Below are 23,597 nucleotides of genomic sequence, written 5' to 3'. Positions count from 1 at the left end.
TTGTGACAGGGTAGGAAACACAGTGATGTTCCGTGTTTCCTAGGGGACCCTATAAACCTTTGGCTACATTAAAATCTTTATTCATATAATTAAAATTCTCATGCTTTGCCTATTCCTCTTGGATTTAGAAGATACTGTTACAGAAACACCATGCTGATTTAGGCCTCCACTAGCGCTGGTATCAGGCTGTATTAGCATTAGTGGCTATAAACGATTTAGCTTAACTCGCTAAGAAAATACAAAACTAGCTGTTTGCAAATGTAATAAACAAACTAATATTATAATTATAGAACGCTTGTGGAGTTATATTAAGATCAAAGTGGAAACACTGTCGTCATCAACATTGTTGCATGTGCTGCGTTGACCATGAAGACTGACCGAAAGCGTATCGTGGTCAAGCGACAAATGCGCTCCTTGAGTGACAGGTTGTGGGACTAGGTCTGTGTGGAGCGAGAGCGGGATGACTCAAGTAGCGGGGTTAACTATAAAAATGGACGTTACACATAACAAACCAAAAATTCAAATGCCGTTATAGGAGGTAAAGTAAAAACCCAAACCGGTCCGTGCATCAATACCGGTATATAGTCAAATTCGGTATACCGCCCTAACCTTTTCATTTGCAGCAATTATTGTGGGGAGATGGCTGATGTTGTTCTGAGCACTCCCATGGCGTATTATGCTCAGAGTAGCCACATTTACTGTGCCTTCGAACAGTATTCTGATCCCCTTTCCCACGTTACAGCCTTATTTTAAAATGGATTAATAAAAAATCCTCAGCAATCTACATACAATACCCCATAATGACAAAGCGAAAACAGGTTGGGATGTATTTAAAGTTATAACCTTATTTACCTAAGTATTCAGACCCTTTGCTATGAGACTCAAAATTGAGCTGGTGCATCCTGTTTCCATTGATCATCCTTGAGCTGTTACTACATGATTGAGTTCACCTGTGGTAACTTCAATTGATTTGGACATGATTTGAAAAAAGGCACACTTGTCTATAATAAGGTCCCACAGTTGACAGTGCATGGGGGGGGGGGGGGAGCCATGGAGATCAAAGGAATTGTCTGTAGAGCCCAAAACAGGATTGTGTTGAGGCTCAGATCTGGGGAATGGTACAAGTACATTTCTGCAGTACTGAAGATCAGTGGCCTCCATCATTCTTAAATGGAATAAGTTTGGAACCACCAAGACTCTTCCTAGAAATGGCCACCCAGCCAAACTTAGCAATCGGGGGAGACATTGCAAAAAAAATCAGAAACTTTCTGTCCAAAAATGATGCCGAAAAATTTATTCATGCTTTTGTCACTTCAGGATAAAGCACTAAATAAACTTCAGTTAGTGCTAAATACGGCTGCTAGAATCCTGACTAGAACCAAAAAATTTGATCATATTACTCCAGTGCTAGCCTCCCTACACTGGCTTCCTGTCAAGGCAAGGGCTGATTTCAAGGTTTTACTGCTAACCTATAAAGCATTACATGGGCTTGCTCCTACCCTATCTCTCTGATTTGGTCCTGCCGTACATACCTACACGTACGCTACGGTCACAAGACGTAGGCCTCCTAATTGTCCCTAGAATTTAAGCAAATAGCTGGAGGCAGGGCTTTCTCCTATAGAGCTCCATTTTTATGGAATGGTCTGCCTACCCATGTAAGAGACGCAAACTCGGTCTCAAACTTTAAGTCTTTACTGAAGACTCATCTCTTCAGTGGGTCATATGATTGAGTGTAGTCTGGCCCAGGAGTGGGAAGGTGAACGGAAAGGCTCTGGACCAACGAACCGCCCTTGCTGTCTCTGCCTGGCCAGTTCCCCTCTTTCCACTGGGATTCTCTGCCTCTAACCCTATTACAGGGGCTGAGTCACTGGCTTACTGGGGCTCTTTCATACCGTCCCTGGGAGGGGCGCGTCACTTGAGTGGGTTGAGTCACTGATGTGATCTTCCTGTCTGGGTTGGCGCCCCCCCTTGGGTTGTGCCGTGGCGGAGATCTTTGTGGGCTATACTCAGCCTTGTCTCAGGATGGTAAGTTGGTTGAAGATATCCCTCTAGTGGTGTGGGGGCTGTGCTTTGGCAAAGTGGGTGGAGTTATATCCTTCCTGTTTGGCCCTGTCCGGGGGTGTCCTCGGATGGGGCCACAGTGTCTGACTCCTGTCTCAGTCTCCAGTATTTATGCTGCAGTTGTTTGTGTCGGGGGGCTAGGGTCAGTTTGTTATATCTGGAGTACTTATCCTGTCCTATTCAGTGTCCTGTGTGAGTTTAAGTGTGCTCTCTCTTGGAGGACCTGAGCCCTAGGACCATGCCTCAGGACTACCTGACATAACTCCTTTCTGTCCCCAGTCCACCTGGCCGTGCTGCTGCTCCAGTTTCAACTGTTCTGCCTTATTATTATTGGACCATGCTGGTCATTTATGAACATTTGAACATCTTGGCCATGTTCTGTTATAATCTCCACAGCCAGAAGAGGACCGGCCACCCCATAGCCTGGTTCTTCTCTAGGTTTCGGCCTTTCTAGGGAGTTTTTCCCTAGCCACCGTGCTTCTACACCTGCATTGCTTGCCGTTTGGGGTTTTAGGCTGGGTTTCTGTACAGCACTTTGAGATATCAGCTGATGTACGAAGGGATATATAAATACATTTGAAAGCTTGCTTGGAGTTTGCAAAAGGCACCTAAAGACTCTGGTCTGATAAAACCAAGATTGAACTCTGCCTGAATGCCAAGCATCACATCTGGAAGAAACCTGGCTCCATCCCTACGGTGAAGCATGGTGGTGGCCTGTTTCAGCAGCAGGGACTGGGAGACCAGTCTGGATTGAGTAAAAGATTAAACAGAGAAAAGTAGAGAACCTTGATGAAAACATGCTCCAGGGCACTCAGGACCTCAGACTGGGGCGAACGGTCACTTTCCAACAAGACAACGACCCTAAGCACACAGCCAAGACAATGCAGGAGTGGCGTCGGGACAATTGTTAATTGCTGCCAAAGGTTCTTCAACAATGTACTGAATAAAGTCTCACATTTACATAAGTATTCCTTTTTTATTAAATGTACAATGTCTAAAAACCTTTTTGCTTTGTCATTATGGGGCATTGTGTGTAGATTGAGGGGAGAAAATAATGAAAGCTGTAACCTAACAAGTGTTAAAAAAAAATGTTTTATACTTACCGAAGGTAGTGTGTTTACCTTGGATCAATGTAGTTAAAGAATTCCAGACCGTAAGCAGACTGTAAGCCTTAATTGGCATTTATTTATTCACTTTTTCCTGACTGAGAACAGGTCAGTTTCAAACGTATACTGTAGAGTTGTTCAATGAGTGTTGGTGGGGACATGGAATAACTGAAAGAAACTGGTATTCAATTAGTCAAGTTAAATCAAAATGTTGATATTGCTGAGCAAATTTAGCTTAATTGATACTGTTCACATGCATAGCTTTGCACGGCTCCAGTTTGCCACGTGCAGATTAACTGCGGCAATGGTGTGCTGGCAATTGTTTCCAATTGAGGAGTCCGACAGGTCGAGTTGCCCTCCTTTGTTCTCTGCATTGCAGCATTATTTCAACTCCTGCGTTTGCCATACATCAATGGAACAAGTTCATTCTTTTTGAAAATAAGAGACGTTTACAACCCAGTAAAATTGTATCTTTATTGCATCACATTTCACAACAGTGCAAGTACTGTAGGAAATGCAACACTTGGGATTAACAATGTAACCGTTAAACATGGCAGTATATGTTCGACCAGACCACAGCCCATTCCGTCACAGCTCAGCTAAGAAAACAGAACAGGAAAGCACTTGGACGTTTCCTGTCCCTTCAGACAGAATCCTAGACTTACAAAATAAGCAAATGGAGAAACTGAGTGTGTTCTTTAAGCCAGGCTTTGGTGGTACGTCAGAGATTCTCCGTAAGACAATGATATGAAACCAGCACTTATTGCCATATTAGCTATGGTGTATATGTAAACTTGAATAGTATGGGGATTTTCAACTAAAAGCATCACGTTTTTTCCATGATCAAAGAGGGAATGCAATTTATAACAAGAATAGTGCCTTTAGAAGCCACTTAGCACTTGTTGCTGTAAAGGCGAAGGAGCTCTGGTTGGAATCTAAAAGGTATGTAGAATGGGCAAGACAGTTTAAAGGGTAGTTGAAGCAAAATGTCCTAACCTCAAAGACTTGTGGGAATCTTGGCCTACCCAAACCCACGTGTCCATGCGCCACCATACCACCATCAGACCCCCACCATGAGTCTGGGCCACTGCTTGGCCACCTTCCTGACATTTCTCAATAGCGGTAATGGTCAGGCTTGAAGGGTCCTTCGCGGGGCAGTCCCAGGTATTTGGCCTGCTTATCTGAAAGCTTGGTCAGCTTGACGCCGAGCTTGTCAAGATGGGCAGCAGCCACCTCCTCATCCAGCTGCAGACAAGAGAAAAGGATTTCACAAGTCAAATTCTGAATTAAAGTTTCCTTACACTGGGACAAAACACGTCGATTAGTTACGGGGTTCAATCACTCAAACCACATTTACCCCACCAAACAAAAAATAAACATGCTTTGTTGCTCCCAAGCAGTTGGGTCAAAATCACAGGAAAAATGTCAAAACTGGCCGCAATGCCAAGCGCAGACAGAATCCAATGGAGCTGTCAAAACAAGGCCGTCAAGACAAGGCTGAACATGATTTTTAGCAACAGAAGAATGATATATCACAGGGGTGGTTCTTCTATTTGACAGACCATGTACTCTTCAACAAAATAAATAAAAACATATTCTCTTATGGCAATAGGTTGTCCTCTTAGGGATGGGTTAAGTTAGCAGCTGGAATGTTTTTTATCATCACATAGGGTACGGTTCGTGATGCTATGGACAGAATTCCTGCTAGTCGGCAGACACTCAAGAGATCCTTCCCTGGCTTAGTTCCCAACTTCTCATGAGGATATCTCTTGCGCTCAGCTCTGAGCATATGGCTTCAGTTAAAGGCCTTAAGATGTTCACCACAACCCATGTGTCACTCAGTGCAAAATGACAATGCAATGCAACATTTCTGCCCCAAGTACAGAGAGCCTCATTTGGCTACCCATTTCAGGGTTAATCATTAATCCATTATGCACATTTAGCCTAATTTCCATTTCTTTGAATAGTCACAAGACATAATAACATGAAAAATTATGCCCAAAATTCTAAATGTACAGTGAAAGCAATAATGCCCAAATCCAATATTGGCTATTCACAATTCTGCCTTAAAAGGACACAATTTGATAGTGAAATTGCCAATTCCCAGTCAGATGGTAGGACTGTCAATTGTCAAGCATTATAGCAATTCCACTATTTTTCAACCTAATTTTCATAATTTCCAGCACAATATCAGTGTTTATATTTGTGACAGGGCACACCTACATTTTGTAGAAAAGAAAATTGAAAAGTTCAACCCAATCATTTTCAAACACTAAGATTCGTGGAGACATGCGGAGCAAGGAAACTCATTGCAGTTTTTGGGGGAATAATTTTTTTTTTTCTTCATTTGGATCCTACCCGGTGATGACAGAAGCATTTTTTAGGACCATCACACCAGATCAACAAAACACTATTTTCCCATACTGTATAGAGACACTGGTATAGTGCTGAGATAATGAATAGGTTGAAAGTGACAGAATTGGCCTTTAAGAACATCCACTCAAGTAGAGATCAATAAAATATGCATTACACAGTTCTGCAAACTGAATACAGGCTACTCTAATGTTAATGGAGCATATTTGATTACATATTACTAACTGCGAAAATGCATGTCTAATGCCGAGAACTGGAAAAATCTACTTGTGTCCACCTGGTATATTTCCAGTCTGAAACCAGTTCATTTCAACCAAGGGTTACAGCAGGGTCAACTTAGGATACAATGCTCGCTTTTTAGAGAATGATATCCACTCAATTTCTTCCAAATAAACTGTATACAGCTGCAGGCACTGAAAATATTGAACCCATTTTAAAACCCTGCACCATATACAGGTTGTGACAAACTATCGCTATAAGTTGCAAGACTAGAGCGCCATATTGCTCACGCATTGCAGCATTTATTCAGCAAAATTCAGTGCAAGCCAACTTTAGTGCCCGAAACGGCATAATACACATCAATCTTGTGGAAATTGGAAACGTTGTTTCTTCGCTCAGTGGCTCACCTTCTTGGGCAGGAAGTAAACTCCCAGGGGGTACTTGCTGGTGTTCTTCCACAGCTCAATCTGGGCCAACACCTGGTTGGTGAAGGAGTTGCTCATGACAAAGCTGGGGTGACCCATGGCACAGCCCAGATTAACCAATCTGCCCTCAGCCAGCACAATGATGTGGCGGCCATTCTTCATGCGGTAACGGTCCACCTGGCGGGAGGAGAACGTTGGTATAGGACAATGGCCGAAACTCAAGAGCCAAATTACTGTAGACTAACCACACACACACTAAATGTGCTCTGTATGTTATGTCTTACCTGTGGCTTGATGTTTATCTTCTCGGCTGCGTTGGCATTGAGCCAGTTCATGTCTATCTCACAGTCGAAGTGGCCGATGTTGCAAACGATGGAGTCGTCTTTCATGTGCTCAAAGTGTCTGGGGAACACACCAGTGTACACATTAATGGCCTGTTGTAGACACCGCAGCAGTTGCATTTCAGAGAAGGATGCTGTTGCCCCTAAACTCAAATGTCTACTGGTTATAGAAAGATGATCCTGAGTTTCCCCACTTGAAAGAATCAAAATCAACCAATAGGAATCTACTTAAATAACGTCATGTTAAAACTCAGATTCCCAGTTTGACAGCACGTGAATGCAGCATCAGGTCAGCTTTAAGTTTCCTCCACTAATGGGAAGGGTTATAGGCTAGTGGCGAATCTTCAAGAAGGATTGGGCGAGAATAAGCCGATCCGAGATCTGTACCGAGGTAACTTCTACTCAATGCATGCGTGTTAAATAGTGTCACTGAATTGAGGAATAATAACGAGGTAGGATTTAACGGTTCTTCTGATCAGACAGTGCTGAACACAAGTTGCATGGTGCTCTACAGGTCTCCAAAATTATACCTACTTGCCCAAAAGAATGTCCTCACAGCCAGTGGTGGTCACAAAGATGTTTCCCTCCTTGCAAGCTTCCTCCATGGTGGTGACTTCATATCCTACAACATTATCACAAAATACAATTAAATACTACACAATAAGGCCTCCCGAGTGGTGCAGTGGTCTCATCGCGCACTAGCGACTCCTGTGATGGGCCGGGCGCAGTGCACACTGACACGGTCGCCAGGTGTACCCTCCAACACATTGGTGCAGCTGGCTTCCGGGTTGGATGGGCATGGTGTGAAGAAGCAGTGAGGCTTGGTTGGGTTCCGGAGGACGCATGGCTCTCGACCTTCGCCTCTCCAGAGTCCGTACGGGAGTTGCAGCGATGAGAACCCACCACCAATTGGATACCACGAAATTGGGGAGAAAACCCCACACAATAACTAGTATGTACTGTAGCAATACTACACAAAAATGTAGAATTAGTAATCAATAACTTAAGCTCAAATGTAAAAGGTGAGCTCGCTGCTACAGTGAACAAATGAGATAGGGTAAAGCAGAAATTGTTGGCATGTCAACAGTTCTCTCAATTATATTTGCTAGGCACCCGAGATAAAAGGAACACAAACCTATAACCTGTTGAATCTCCAAGAACATTCTGGGATAATGTAAATTAAATCCAAACAATAGAGTTGTCATATAACTAAACTTAAGAAAAAAAGGTACAGACCTTCCATGGCAGCCTGCAGGGCATTGATGGGGTCAACCTCTGTGACGATGACACGGGCACCAAACCCACGGAGGGCCTGAACACAGCCCTTGCCAACATCACCGTAACCGGCAACAACCGCCACCTTCCCGGCGATCATCACGTCTGTGGCCCGTTTGATCCCATCAATCAGAGACTCTCTGCAGCCGTACAGGTTGTCAAACTTGCTCTAGAGGGGGGGGGGGGGGGGGTATTAAGAGGGAGTTACTGTATTGGAACAGTACCGCTGCCTACTCAAGAGGATGCAACATTACAAAATGCACAAGTATAAATGTATTTTATGCCAACCAACGATGGTTGTATCAGTTCTATTAATGACCCATTTAATGGCAGCATTAAGAGCGGAGGATGTATGCATGGCTCTACTATGGGAGGACGAGTGGGTCTACCTTGGTGACTGAGTCATTGACGTTGATGGCTGGGATCTTGAGGTCGCCATTCTTCAACATCTTGTACAGGTTGTGCACCCCGGTGGTGGTCTCCTCAGACACCCCCTTGATTCCTGAGGGGAGACAATTAACATTGTTTTGGCAATATTAAATTAAGAACATTTTTCATGGCATCCACATCTGGTAGGTGGCACCAAAAATAATGGCGGAAAATTATCAGCACGATGGCCGTATATCTCCTCTGAGTTAACTACTATGAATGGCAAGTTAACATTCCAAACAGCAATACAGTCTTCAATCCAAAGTAGCATTCCCCCAGGGACTGCATTTAAGTTAATGGTCACTGTTCGAGTGCCTGCTGCATGTTGCTTGCCAAATCCCTTTAGTTGTGAGGTTCTCAGTATTGGCTTTGTGGAGTAATGCTGCCACCTAGTGTACAAGACTCAAACCAACAGCCCTGGAGACAATTATAGCAGTACCACCTTTGCAAAAATACATTGCAAAACTTGACTCGAAATTGGGATCCCACTTGAAGATCAGGGATTTTACACCTTAATATGCTCGAGCGGATCCTCGCCAACAGATTTGGAAGTTGTAGCTGAAAATAGGTCAATTAGGGGCAGTTAAAGGGGAGAGTCAATGAAACCAATCATGGAAGTACAGTATATTGTAGCAATTTCGGGGGGTAGCCCCGACCAGGATACAAACCCAGGCCCAGCAACTGTCTTGACAACACCTTAACGGATAAACCAAGAGGGTTGAACCTCTTGACAGGCTCAGACTTTTGGTCATGGTTGCTACACCACCCCCGTTGTTCGGGAGAGAGTGCCCCCTCCCCCCAACAACCCACTTTTGACACCAATGTTGCGAATTCATGGGGGGGGGGGGGGGGGGTTATCACAGACCAAGATTAAAATGAAGAGGGCCAACCGCAATTTGATTTACGCTTTTTCCCAAACCCCCCCGAAAGACAAAAGTACAGCAGGAAAATATTTAGACCTCTTAGCTTTCCACATTTTGTTAAATTAGCCTTATTCTAAAACGGATTAAATTATTTCTCAATCTACACAAAATACCCCATAATGACAAAGAAAAAAAAACAGGTTTAGAAATGTTTGCAAATTAATAAAAAATTAAAATCTGAAATACCTTTAATACAAAAGTATCCAGACTCAAATTAAGTTTGGGTGCATTGATCATCCTAGAGATGTTTTTTTCAACGTGGGGTCCACCTGTGGTATAGATAATTGCTTGGACATTATTTGGAAAGGCAGTTGGCAGTGCATTTCAGAGCAAAAAAAACATCCTCAAAAATCCAAAGGAATGGTCCGTAAGAGCTCAGAAAAGGAATGTGTCGAAGGCACCGATCTAGGGAAGGGTACCAAAAAATATTTGCAACATTGAAGGTCCAAGAACAGTGGCCTCCATTCTTAAATGGAAGACGTTTGGAACCATCAAGACTCTCCCTAGAGCTGGCCATCCAGACAAACTGAGCAATCAGGGGAGAATGTCACCTCCCTGACCAAGTACCCAAAGGTCACTGACAGCTCTAGAGTCCTCTGTGGAAATGATCTTCCTTCTGGAAGGTTCTCCCATCTCTGCAGTACTCCACCAATCAGGCATTTATGGTAGAGTGGTCAGATGGAAGCCATTCCTCAGTAAAAAAGGCACATAAAAGCCCACTTGGAGTGTGCCAAAACATACCTAAAGGACTCAGACCATGAGGAACAAGATTCTCTGGTCTGATGAAACGAAGGTTGATCTGAGCTGAATGCCAAGCAACACGTCTGAAGGAACCCTGGCACCATCCCTACGGTGAAGCATGGTGGTGGCAGCATCATGCTGTGGGGATGTTTTTCAGTGACAGGGACTGGGAGACTAGTCAGGGTCGAGGGAAAGATGAAAGGAGCAAAGTACAGAGTGCTCCTTGATGAAAACCCGCTCCAGAGCAGGACCTCAGACTGGGGCGAAGGTTCACCTTCCAACAGGACAACGACCCTAAGCACACAGCCAAGACAGAGCAGGAGTGGTTTTGGGACAAGTCTTGAGGGGCCAAGCCAGAGCCCGGTCTTGAACCTGATCGAACATCCCTGGAGAGACCTGAAAATAGCTGTGCAGCGACATTCCCCATCCAACATGACAAAGCGTGAGAGGATCCGCAGAAAATAAATGGGACACCCCGCAAATACGGGTGTGTCAAGTTTGTAGCGTCATACCCAAGAAGACTCGAAGCTGTAATCACAGCCAAAGGTGCTTCAACCAAATACTGAATAAAAGGTCTGAATATTTATGTAATGTCTTTTTTTTTATACAAACCTGCTTTTGCTTTGTCATTATGGGGTATTGTGTGTAGATTGAGGGGGGGGGGGGGGGGGGGAAAGATTTAATCCATTTTAGAATAAAGTAACAAAATGTAGAAAGAGTGAAGGAGAATACTTTCCAAATACAATGTACAAGTTTGAGAGGTGCAGGGGCTGCCACACTGGGTGCCCAGGGAGCTGTTGTTATGGGGGGTTTAAGTCTCATGCTCAAGGGGACACCGGCATCTAGGATTTGATCCCAACAACCCACTGGTTACCAGCTCACTTCCAACCAGATTATTCCCCAAATTCACTACAATATATTTTTATGATTGATTTAATTGACTCTCCCCTAATTTACTTATTTTTAGCTACACTTTAAGTCCTTTTGAAGGTTCAGCTTGAGAAAATCAAGGTGTAAAATCACTGATTCTACAGTTCATTTCCATTAAGACAACCCACATTAGTGGGCAGCCAGTGTTATGTTAATGTAGGGTTGAGTGTTTCGCTCAGGACTGTGACAATGACTTGTGGTGAGCAGAATCAAACTCAGAGACTGTTGCTTTGTGAGAATGTTTTAAAAAGATCAAAACTGGTGAGGGACAAAGGTCACTATTTTTGCACCGAAACATGAAAACATCCCTGCTAGGGGGAAATGCAGGTTTTAACTAATTAAACAAATACCATCTACATGATCAGTCTCTGTGTAAAAAAGTGGTTTATGTGAACCTAACTCACAGCAAAACAAAATGTAAAGACAGCAATGTTATTTGTTGCCTAGACTTTACCGCAAACGACACGCAAGTCTTGAGAATAATACACTAATATCGCAGTTAGCCGTGATAGCCTTTATAATAGAACGCTTGTGACCAAACACCTAAATATTGCACTTGTGAAAAAAACTGTCAAGTGAAACAGGCATTCTATTGTTGCTCTATTATATAGTGGCCACTATTGTTGACATGCACAAGGCTACATGTGTGGAAAAATAAACACTCACCAAGTATATTATATATATTTATAATCCCCCTCACTCACATGTTACTGTCAAATTCAACACAATAAAAGCGTTTACACTTTCTGCTTATGGACATCTATTCTAGTATGTGCCAGCTGAGCATAATACCCTTTGTTGGCATAATTGATCTCTTTCAGGCAGAGTAGACCAGGGATACCCCTTTTAATCCACTGTATTGAAAAAGTGAGAAGGGGGAAAGTGTGTGGTGTTCCATTGTGGCTTCCAGTTTAAGCCAGGCCCAGGAGGGACACAAATAAAACATGCTTTCTGCTACTAAGATCAGTGAAATGTAGGCTAAACTGACAACGGAGAGAAGAGCAGAAATCTCAACAAGCAAGCAAGTCGCAGCAATGAAGAATTGCACATCGCATTCCAGCAACTTCAGACAAAATGACTTAGTTGTACCTGTTCACTCGCTCGTATCTGACCTCTCATTGGCTAGAAGGGTCTCATCTGATCTCACCTTTCATCTTTGAGGACATGCATTTCCATTGTTAGAGCAGTCACTACTACCATGTCAAAATAATAGATCTTTAATATTTCCTACCTGCAGCAAAACTAGTGGACAACGTAGGAAATACCAGTGAAAGCACAGTGCCTCAACTCCTGGCCCCACCCATAAGCCAAGGCAAGTCCCAACGAACCCTCAGACATGTTACAGATCTGTAAACATCAGTCCAAAACATGTATGCACAGCAGTGTCCTAGAATATTGGACCAGTTGGTTGTCATACTTCTGGTATTCTCAGTACTGCTCGGGCCACTTCTCCAACCGTCACCACATTAAAATGAATAGACGTGTACTCCACGTACTCAGTCCCCAGCCTGTTGGTTGGGGATTTTGGGATGTGCATCCCCATGGACCGTGGTCTCAGAGCAGCCTAGCGATGTCACAATGGGATGCCGGACTAGTGAGTCTGCGGACTCAATTACGCTGAAAGCAAAATGGCCGCTGAACCACTACACTACTTTATTAAACCTACCCTGATCTGGTGGAACAAATTGGGAGCAGTAAATCCTGTTCCTCCCTATACCTTTAATGTTTACAGATCTGTAAGGAGTAACAATACAGTGCCTGGTTTAATTAAGCTGTCCCATCTGTGAGGCCCTGACGGTTGTCAGAGGTAGCTAGCTCCCGTACCTGAAAGCAGCTTGGGGTACTTCTTGTGGACCATGTTGGTGAGGTCACCGCCATCATCCAGGATCATGTTGAGGGGCTGGCCATCCTTCCAGTAGATGGTCTGCTCAATGCACCACACATACTCCTCATCGGTCATGCCCTTCCAAGCATACACTGCAATGTGAAAGAGGCTTGAGAATCAGGATTGAGGAGAGACTGCTTTGCAATGGCAGAGACAAGGATTGTGGTCTATAAGCATGAAGCAGAAGAAAACATTTTAAAAAAAAGGCACTAACAATTGGATCTTTCATTTTATCTATTAGGTGAAGTTATTTTTTGTGAAAAAAGTTATACATTTTTGGCTTATGATTAAATTCCTTGACAAATCCAACTGTCATTAACTGAAGTGTGAAGAGCTTTCCAAAACTCATTTGACACATAATGGCTGCATTCCAGGTCCCACCCCCCACAGTCAAACTGGGCTACGGATCACACCTGGAAAAGTGTTACTCAGGAATCACGTCAACCTATGCCATTCGAGGCTTTGAACAGCAAGTGGCTGAAACATGCCTATAGCTCAAACCAATTAAGCACCCCACTGATGCAGACACTGATACTCCTCTGCCTCGTAACTTCTCACCCAGAACACCACTCAAGTGTTGTCATTACACGAGGAAATTCAGATTGACATGACTGCAAGGGTAATGTGACATTCTAGGATGAATGTTAGGCAAGGAATATAGGAAAAATGTTCTAGTTTATCGAGAATGACATATCTATATATTGACATATGACATGATACCAGGCTATAGAAGGTGAACAGGCTTATTTAGCAGAACACTCTGCCCCTTAGGCCTTAAAAGATCAATTGAGGTCTGCCTTATCTCTTACTGTTGCACAAGGGCCAAGTGAGAGCTGGCAGGAACCAGTGCTAAACACAGAGCAGGTCTTGAGGCATATAAACAAACAGTTGTGTGTACCTGGAACCCCAGTTTTGGCAATGGCTGAAGCGGCGTGGTCCTGAGTGGAGAAGATATTGCAGCTGGACCATTGAACCTACAAACGAGAAAAACAGTCACAGGTTGACTAGGACACTCTCACTCAGTACGCACTCGCACACAAGTCCTTTTGTAATTCTCAGAACATTGCTTATTGACAGATAACGGGTCCATTTAAATTGTGCTCACTTGGTGCAGTGAGTGGGGGAGGAGGTTGCTACAGATAACAGGCTAAACGTCTGTTTTAGATATACATACACGGTCAAAAGTTAAAGAACATATACACATTCAAGGGTTTGTTCATTTAATTTGTACTATTTTCTACATTGTAGAATAGTGAAGACAACAAAAATATGAAACACATGGAATCATGTAGTAACCAAAACAGTGTTAAACAAATCAATTTTATATTTGAGACACTTCAAATAGCCAACCTTTGCTAAGATTGTGGAATGCTGTCAAAGCATTCTCACCCAGCTTCACCTGGAATGCTTTTCCAACAGTTCCCACATATGCTGAGCACTCGTTGGCTGCTTTTCCTTCACTCTGCTGCCCAACTCATCCCAAACCATCTCAATTTGGTTGAGGTCAGGGGATTGTGGAGGCCAGGTAATCTAATGCAGCACTCCATCACTCTCCTTTTTGGTAAAATAGCCCTTCCACAGCCTAGAGGGGTATTGGGTCATTGTCCTGCTAAAAACAAATGATAGTGGGACTAAGCACAAATCAGATGTGATCTCGTGTTGCTGCAGAATGCTGCGGTACCCATGCTGGTTAGAATCAAAGACTGTTTCACCAGCAAAGCACCCACACACCATAACCTCCATGCTTTATGGTGGGAAATACACATGCAGAGATCAGTTCACCCAGACCACGTCTCACAAAGACAACGGTTGGGACCGAAAAACTAGAATTTGGACTCCAGACCAAAGGACAAAATTCCAATGGTCTCATGTTCATTGCATGTGTTTCTTGGCCCAAGCAAGTGTCTTCTTATTGATGTCCTTTAGTAGTGGTTTCTTTGCAGAAATTCAACTACGGAGGCCTGTTCCATGCAGTCTCCTCTGAACAGTTGATGTTGAGAAGTCTTACTTGAACACTGAAGAATTTATTTGGGCTGCAATTCTGAGGCTGGTAACTAATGAACTTTTCCTTTGCAGCAGAGGTAACTGAGTCTTCCATTCCTCGAGAGGTTCATCATAGCACCTGATGGTCTTTGCGAGTGCACTTCAAGAAACTGAAAGTTCTTGAAACCTTCATGTCTTAAAGTATTTGAGCTGTTCTCACCCTTTTAATGTTGACTTGGTCTTTTGGTCCAAATAGAAAGAGGGGGGGGGGGGGGGGGGGGGGTAATACAGAAGATTGACCATCTTGTCACAACACAACCGATTGGCTCAAATGAGTTAAGGAAAGTTCCACAAATTAACTTAACGCACACCAGTTAATTGAAATGCATTCCAAGTAACTACCTGATGAAACTGGTTGAGAGAATGCCAAAAGTGCACAAAGCTGTCAAGGCAACGTTTGGCTACTTTGAAGAATCTAAAATATATTTTGATTTGTTTAACACTTTTAGTTACTACATGATTCCATGTGTTATTTCATAGTCTTCACTATTATTCTTCAATGTAGAAAATAGTACAAATAAATAAATAACCCTCGAATGAGTATGTGTTCTAAAACATTTGACCAGTAGGGAGTGCATGCATATATAGTGCATTTGAAAAAAAAAAAATGGACAAAAAAAAAGGCCCGGTCCCCATTATAGCCTTATTAGAAAATGAAGTACTTTGTCCTCAATCTACACACAATGACAAAGAATACAGGTTGACATTTTTGCAGATCTATAAAAAAACAAAACTCAGGTGAATCCTGTTTCCATTGACCATCCTTGAGATGTTTCCACAACTTGCAGTCCTGGTAAATGCAATTGACCGGACATGATTTGGAAAGGCACACCTGTCTATTTAAAGGTCCCACAGTTGACAGTGCATGTCAAAGCAGAAACGAAGCCATGCGGTCAAAGGAATTGTCAGTAGACCTCCGAGAGAGGATTGTGTCGGGGCACAGATCTGGGGGAAGGGTACAAAAAATTAAAAAATTTAAAAAAAAGTGTATGCAGCATTGAAGGTCCCCAATAACAGTGGACACTATCATTCTTAAATGGAAGTTTGGAACTCTTCCCAGAGCTGGCCACCCAGAGAAACTGAGCAATCGGGGGAGAAGGGCCTTGATCAGGGAGATGACCAAGAACCTAAAATGGTCACTGACAGAGCTCTAGAGTTCCTCTGTGTTAAACTTATCTTATAAAATACAATCAATCTTAACAATCACTAGTTAACGACACATGGTTGATGATATTTCTAGTTTATCTAGCGTGTCCTGCGTTGCATATAATCGATGCGGTATCTGTTAATTTCATTGAAATCACAGCCTACTTCACCAAACGGGTGATGATTTAACGAGCGCATCCGCGAAAAAAGCACCGTCGTTGCACCAATGTGTACCTAACCATAAACATCAATGCCTTTCTTTAAAATCAATACACAAGTATATATTTTTTAAACCTGCATATTTAGTTAATATTGCCTGCTAACATTACTTTCTTTTAACTAGGGAAATTGTGTCACTTCTTGCGTTCCGTGCAAGCAGTCAGGGTATATGCAGCAGTTTGGCTCGCCTGGCTCATTGCCAACTGTGTGAAGACCATTTCTTCCTAACAAAGATGGTAATTCATTTGCCAGAATTTTACATAATTATGACATAACATTGAAGGTTGTGTAATGTCACAGAAATATTTAGACTAAGGGATGCCACCCGTTAGATAATACAGAACGGTTCTGTATTTCACTGAAATAATAATGATCGTTTCCAGATTTGACCACATTAATGACCTAATGCTCGTATTTCTGTGTGTTATGTTATAATTAAGCCTATGATTTGATATTTGATAGAGCAGTCTGAGCGATGGTAGGCAGCAGCAGGCTCATAAGCATTCATTCAAACAGCACATTCGTGCGTTTGCCAGCAGCTCTTCGTTGTGCTTCCAGCATTGGGCTGTTTATGACTTCAAGCCTATCAACTCCTGAGATTAGGCTGGTGTAACCGATGTGGAATGGCAAGCTAGTTAGCGGGGGTCCGCGCTAATAGCGTTTCAAATCGGTGACGGCACTCGCTTTGAGACTTGGAGTGGTTGTTCCCCTTGCTCTGCAAGGGCCGCGGCATTTGTGGAGCAATGGATAACGATGCTTCAAAGGTGGCTGTTTTCGATGTGTTCCTGTTTTGAGCCCAGTTAGGGGCGAGGAGAGGGATGGAAGCTATACGGGTACACTGGCAATACTAAAGTGCCTATAAGAACATCCAATAGTCAAAGGTTAATGAAATACAAATGGTATAGAGGGAAATAGTCCTATAATAACTACAACCTAAAACTTCTTACCTGAGAATATCGAATACTCGTGTTAAAAGGAACCGCCAGCTTTCATATGTTCTCATGTTCTGGGAGGAACTTAAACGTTAGCTTTTTTACATGGCACTTTTACTTTCTTCTCCAACACTTTGTTTTTGGATTAATTTAAACCAAATTGAACATGTTTCATTATTTATTGGAGGCTAAATTAAAAAGTGTCTTACCCTGTAATGACAAAGCAAAAATGGGTTATTGTGTGCAGATTGAGGAAAACTATTTAATCCATTTTAGAATAAGGCTGTAACGTAACAAAATGTGGAATAGGGGTCTGAATACTTTCTGAATGCACTGTAGGCCTGGACATTTTCATACGCGACTCAATCGATGACACTTGACAGTTGCGGCAATAAAAAAAAAATGGAAATGTAATGTACACCATCAAGGTTCAACTAACAATTCACATTTATTGAGATCAAATTAGCATCTGCTTAATACAAGTGAATGAGTTGGACTTTGGGCTGACCAATGTTGTGGTGGATGGCTACCACAGGGGCAAATCAGTGACTTACATATTTAGAGTACACGGTCAACCGAAACCCTTGTGGACTTCTCCATTCCCACGGTCATGATGCCGTAGCTTGTTTTTACTAAGGTTTAGCCTGGTCTTTGCCAAAAGAGGGTCTTATTAAAATATGTTTTTCATTGCCCTTCTTGCAGTGGTTTTCAAACCTGCAAGATTGAGACCCGCTTTCCAATTCTAATATGACCAATGCAAATAATCTGTTTGAGACAACTCTCAGAACCCAGGATGAAATAGTTACACCTGACCAGAGTCCTGACCCAATACAAGATGTTCCAGCACAGTGCTCAATCACAAAGTTGAACTTTTATTTGAAATAGAACAGTCCTTTGTCAGATAATGTGATTAAGGTCAACAGACCAAGATGTTAGCATTTAAAGTACACAAGTGACACTTGATGCTACATGCAGTGTGCAGGAAAGTATCTAGTCAAACCTTAGAGGAAGACTGCATGGAAGTGTGTCTCTCACCTCGGCTCCGAGGGCAGTGAGGGTCTCAATCAACACGGCGGTCTGAAGGGTCATGTGGAGGCAGCCTGCAATGCGGGCGCCCTTCAAGGGCTTGGACTGGCCGTACATCTCCCTCATCTTCATCAGGCCAGGCATCTCATTCTCTGCAATGTCAATAGCTTTGCGGCCCCACTCCGCCAGGCTGATGTCAGCTACGGAGGGGGGAAAAAAAGACAAACTGCTACTTAATAAACCGGTTCTACATGTTGAGTAAGTAATAGTTCAAAGTGTCAGAGGTTCCCAGATCTCAAAATGTTAGTTCGAAAAGGGTATGGACCTTCTAAAGTGCTCAAATAAGCCAGAGTTTATCCTTCTCAATTATTTGGGGTTCTGAACTTTTATTTTTGAGTAAACTATCACTTTAAGTCCAAATTACACTACTTCTAAATAAATTAGGTAATGTATATTGAACAAAAATCTAAATGCAAAACATAAAGTGCTGGTCCCATGTTTCATGAGCTGAAAGAAGATCACAGAAAGGTTCCATACTCGCAAAAGTCTATTTTCTCTCAAATGTTGTGCACAGAACAGTGCACATCCCTGCTAGTAAACACTTTACCCTTTGTCAAGATAATCTATTCACCTGACAGGTGTGACATATCAAGTAGATGATTAAACAGCATGCTCATTACATAGGTGCACCTTGTGCCGGGGACAAATAGGCCACTAAAATGTGCTGTTGTCAACACAATGCCACATGTCAAGTTTGGGGAGCGTGCAATTGGCAAGTAAAGTCCACTCTAGCTGTTGCCAGAGAACTTAATGTTAATTTCTCTACCATAAGCCACCTCCAACAGTTTTAGAGAATTTGGCAGTAGTCTAACCGGCCTCCCAACCGCAGAGCACATGTAACACCAGCCCAGGACTTCCACATCTGACTTCTTCACTTGTGGGATCGTAAGAGGATCAGGGATAAGACTGCGCCCCTGCCCAGTCATGTGAAATCCATACATTAGGTTCTAATTTTCTTTCTTTCATTGGACTGATTTCCTTATATGAACTAACTCAGCCAAAACTTTGAAATTGTTGCAACTAATTTTTTTTCAGTGTAGGTTGATCAAGTCTAAACCGTCCATGATAATCTCCATCCCTTAGCATCTCCTTCAGTTCATGGCCATTGATTTGAAAGAATTTGCAATTTGTCCAAAACTTTCATTGCGAGTGGTCATCTCATGATCTATTGAGATCAAGCTGTGGTTTAGGAGAGCAGGCTGGCAGTGAGAGTAGTTTGTCTTAAAGTTAGACATTGACAGCTGCCTTGCACTGGCTGAACTTGCTTGGGAGTCAACATCAGTTGCAGCTTCCACCAACTACTGGGTCTTAACAGCTGCAATCCAACACTGCGCTCTTCAGAGGTCTCCTAACGGAACAAAGCCCATTCAAATGGACGGTTAATTTTAAACATTACTGTATATTCACAAATCACTGAGCCGCCACAAGGGATTAATAGACTGTCTCTGCCTAAACGCTCGGTATAAAAACGCAAATATGCCTCGCACATGATTTGGACACATTTGGAATTTTACTTTCATATAAGCAAGAAATAATTGTTCAAATACAAGACACTTACTGTACCCAGATTAGAAATGTTGCACCTGGCTGTATTTTGAGAAAGAGGAAATTAGTGGTCCAATAGAAAATTGAGCGCTAGCTAATAAGATGTCACATAGTAAGTGTATCTAAACTGCACAACAAATGTATATTTTGTATTTGAAAGATTCTCGCTTATGAAAGTTAAGTTCCAAAGGTTTCCAAAACCGTATCGCAAGACAAAGCGCTGGGATTAAACAAAGAATCTGGATTTATTGTTCACGGGGGAGCCAGCTGTGATCAGTACAATCAACTGAGAATCCATGGGGTGCCAGCTGTAAACTGGGTATACACCACTAGGTTCGAGAGTTAAACTGAACCTTACTCCTCCTGTACGCCAGTCAGATGCGGTGAGCCAGAATATGTGCCAACTGCAAACAACCACCCTGAACTGGAGTAGTCCAGCTTGCGTCAAGTGTCCAAAATATGTCCACAACCTGCAAAACTATCAAGACTGAGGCAAAACATAGACTGCTCAAAAGTAGCCATGGATATTATTCCAGGATGTTTGAGATTTTTTTTTTTTAAGTGGAATAAAAAAATATATGCCTAGTTCACCCAAACACATTGAGTGAATGATACAATGCTAAAAGTATCTTTGGGCAACTCTGACCCAGAAGCTTGTGGAACAAAGTCTAAGGCAGGACTCTACCATCAAGCCATTTTCCTTGCTACCTTGGACCCCCCCAATTGAATTTTACATTTAAAGTAGTCATGCAGGGGTTATGGTTAGAGCACTAACCATCAAGCCATTGATCAACTATCCCTCATCTATTCCCGATTTTTTTTCTCCAAAAAATAAAGTTGTCAGGGTGACAAGTGAGGACTGAAAAATACTAGGTGAGGCATTTTAAAATGTTATGTAACCAAGTAAGACAGACTGGTAGAAAGGTGAAATACTAAACAGTTATCAAACCCTTCCAAGCAAGTGTGAAGATTTCTCTTCATACATGGGTACTTTCAAACAAATTTAGTCATTGTCACCAAAGTCAGAAGCTTATAATTGTTTTATCTTACCTTTAATTAGGAAAGTCAGTTAAGAACACATTCTTATTTACAATGACGGGCATTTTTTATCTCAACAAATCTTAACTTGTACCCAACTCCCTCCAAAGTTGAACCATAAAAAAAAACACCGTATGGATTTAGTGCAGAAACAATAGCACACTGTTATAGTACCCTGCTTTGCCTGCTGTGCCAGACTGCCTGTCAATCAATGAAAACTGGCGGCTCAACAGACATTTAGGTAATGTAGTCTTACTACCAAGTTCCGAATACGAACGATAGCACCAAGCTCGACTAAACGGACTACAACTACCAATAACTTAGAAATAAGTATTCTGAATGAAACCATGCTTGCGGGCCAGTGTTATGTTCGTTATGCCGACTATTAGTTCTATAACCAAATGTAACAAAACTTGCATTTTAACAAATTATGTGATTTACATGCTGCAATTTCTGTTAGTGGTGATGCATGGGTAAAGCGTTGTAAAAAGAAATGAGAATAACACAAGGCAGCAGGAAAATTGACCATGTGTCCCACCTCAACCTGATTGTACACGTTTATAAATACCAGTGCAAATGTTTTGCTAAATGTCCAAAGATAAAGTGTTTACTAACTAAGTTATTTTAGAGTCAGACAAATTACCCACTAGCTAGCCAACTGAAGGCTAAAATCAATGCTACGCGACAGCATTAGCTGGCTAGCCACCCGGTAATCCACAATCAATGAAGGACTTGAAGCTCGCGTGTATGATAAAGAATATAAATAAGTGTAAATTCATACTGACCAACTTTGAAGGGCAGTTTCTCGGACATGATTGTCTTCTTTTGGATCGTTCAGTCGTGATCGCTGTATGGTTGTTACTGCCTGGCTTTGGACAGAAAAGAAGGGAACGATAGGTGTGAACTTGAATTTAAGTAGCCGTCATTTGCCCTCTTGTAATATTCATGAGGTCCCATGCCAATCTTCCACCTTGCGGTTCCAATTGGCTGAGAATGTTCCTGCCCCGTATGAGAGGAAACCCATAGGCTCTCACAGCCACCGGGAGTGGCAGCCAATAAGAACCCGAATCTCAAGATGGGTGTGTTGCTCAACAGAGCGAGGAAGAGCCAAAAGCTGCAGCCCAATATGGCAACCAAAGCGCTCTGCTATAAGAAGACGGTTTTTGATTGAGCTGGGGGTTTTTCTTCTTCCGTTTTTAAACCATAGGACGAGTCGTATTTCAGTTATACTTTTACACAAATAATTTTACATTTCAGCTATAAAACTGCTGATAGTTTATTTTTGATTAAAATTATTGATGATAGGTGCAGGCTACTGTTGCGTCATAGGTTGTATGCGTGTGTTTACTGTCACCCTGATATTGGCTAGTTATCTACTTCCTATGTAGTTATAACGTGTTTGTCAAGCAGGAGTGAAGGGCACTGTGTCCCGATTGTTGCCGTAGTTGGTTTAATTAAGCAATAAGGCTTGAGGGGGTGTGATATATGGCCAATATACCACGACTAAGGGCTGTTCGTGGCCATATACCACAAACCCATGAGGTGCTTTATTGCTATTATAAACTGGTTACTAAAGTAATTAGAGCTGTAAAACATTTTTTTTTTGTCATACCCATAATATAGTGTCATATACCACGGCTGTCAGCCAATCAGCATTCAGGGATGGAATCACCCAGTTTATAATATGAATTTGTGACATCTAGATGGTTAATAATATGAATTAATGTGACATCTAGATGGGTAATAATATGAGTTAGTTATGTAGACTGTTATCATACTTTAAATAAAATCATGTGAGAAAATGGTCATAGATACCACCGGCGACATGACCATGATACCCAAGTTGGAAGCACTTCAAGTTGGTTGGCAGAACACCGGAGTAGTGAGCACCTATCGCCGCCTTATCGACTCGTAGTGTAGCCCAATCTGCCACGCAAAATGGCCTTGGTTTGGGGGGCTAAAAATCGTCCCAATGAGCTGATTCGCTTTCCCATACACCCACTCGCCATATTGGAACGCAGATACCCCCCTTCTCGAAGCGAGAGGGATAATCCTAGTGGGGGCGAAGTTTATCTATTCCCGTCGATGGAGGACCATATTTGTTGTATGCGACAGTAAAACATCCTTATGATGACTATAACATTTCTTGGCACCTTCAATTATTGCACATTTTCTCATAAAAAGTATATTTGAACACTCTGCACAGGCAACTTGGAACCAATCAAAACTCCCGTACATACCCCTCGTGATGAAGGCAGCCAATGGACTGTTTCTATCTACAATGTAAAACAGCCTCTTGTGAAAACGTGACCTGCTGTCTGATGGAGGGGAATAGATTTGGTTTATAATTTTTTAAGACTGAAATAAGATCCATATGGGTTCGAGTGCGCACTTGAAATATGCAGCATGCAATACGAATAGTCTTGATCGTGTGAAGAGGTAATTCCGTTGACCATCTAGCCAATTTATTGAAAACTAGCCAATGTTACAGCAGAGCTGGCAACTCATGCATTGGCCGTGAGTCACACGGATTTGATCCTCTACTCTCACGGGACACCTTCCATTTCACGCATTGAAAATTACTGTTTTTATTTGTCTAATTAGTCCATTGTATAGTCAGCGCATTAACTTTCAACTGTGCTTCAAATCGTTTAAAATCAGAGCGTCTGCGCCTGGAATTTAACATCTCGAGTTGAACCCGTCATTGGCCTACCTTGCCACGGCACTGTGAACAGCCGCACATTTGAAGTATTTGATTGGTCTAGTTATGTAAAGGATCAAGGGTATTGGAAGCATGTTTTAAACTCCTCAAGATTATATTGGCGCTGAATGGAGAGAGCACGTTTTCTGCTGAGTTTATAAAACTCAGAGCAGCACATT

General features: G+C 42.4%; 1 protein-coding gene across 1 annotated transcript; it reads right to left on the bottom strand.

The window, feature by feature from the left end:
* Window positions 1-3,627: 3,627 nt before the first annotated feature.
* LOC109890753 (adenosylhomocysteinase B) lies at window positions 3,628-22,914 on the bottom strand. The gene is made up of 10 exons (XM_020482763.2): window positions 21,503-22,914; window positions 18,084-18,274; window positions 13,607-13,682; window positions 12,648-12,800; window positions 8,190-8,302; window positions 7,762-7,969; window positions 7,060-7,147; window positions 6,469-6,586; window positions 6,167-6,361; window positions 3,628-4,412 (listed from the first exon to the last, which is right to left on the bottom strand). Exons 1-10 carry the CDS (start codon window positions 21,528-21,530, stop codon window positions 4,281-4,283), a joined length of 1,302 nt encoding a protein of 433 aa, XP_020338352.1. The 5' UTR covers window positions 21,531-22,914; the 3' UTR covers window positions 3,628-4,280.
* Between the last annotated feature and the right edge of the window lie 683 nt (window positions 22,915-23,597).

The sequence above is a fragment of the Oncorhynchus kisutch genome, linkage group LG5, assembly GCF_002021735.2.
Source record: "Oncorhynchus kisutch isolate 150728-3 linkage group LG5, Okis_V2, whole genome shotgun sequence".
Classification (NCBI taxonomy): Eukaryota; Metazoa; Chordata; class Actinopteri; order Salmoniformes; family Salmonidae; genus Oncorhynchus; species Oncorhynchus kisutch.
This window is presented reverse-complemented; position numbering and strand designations above follow the sequence as displayed.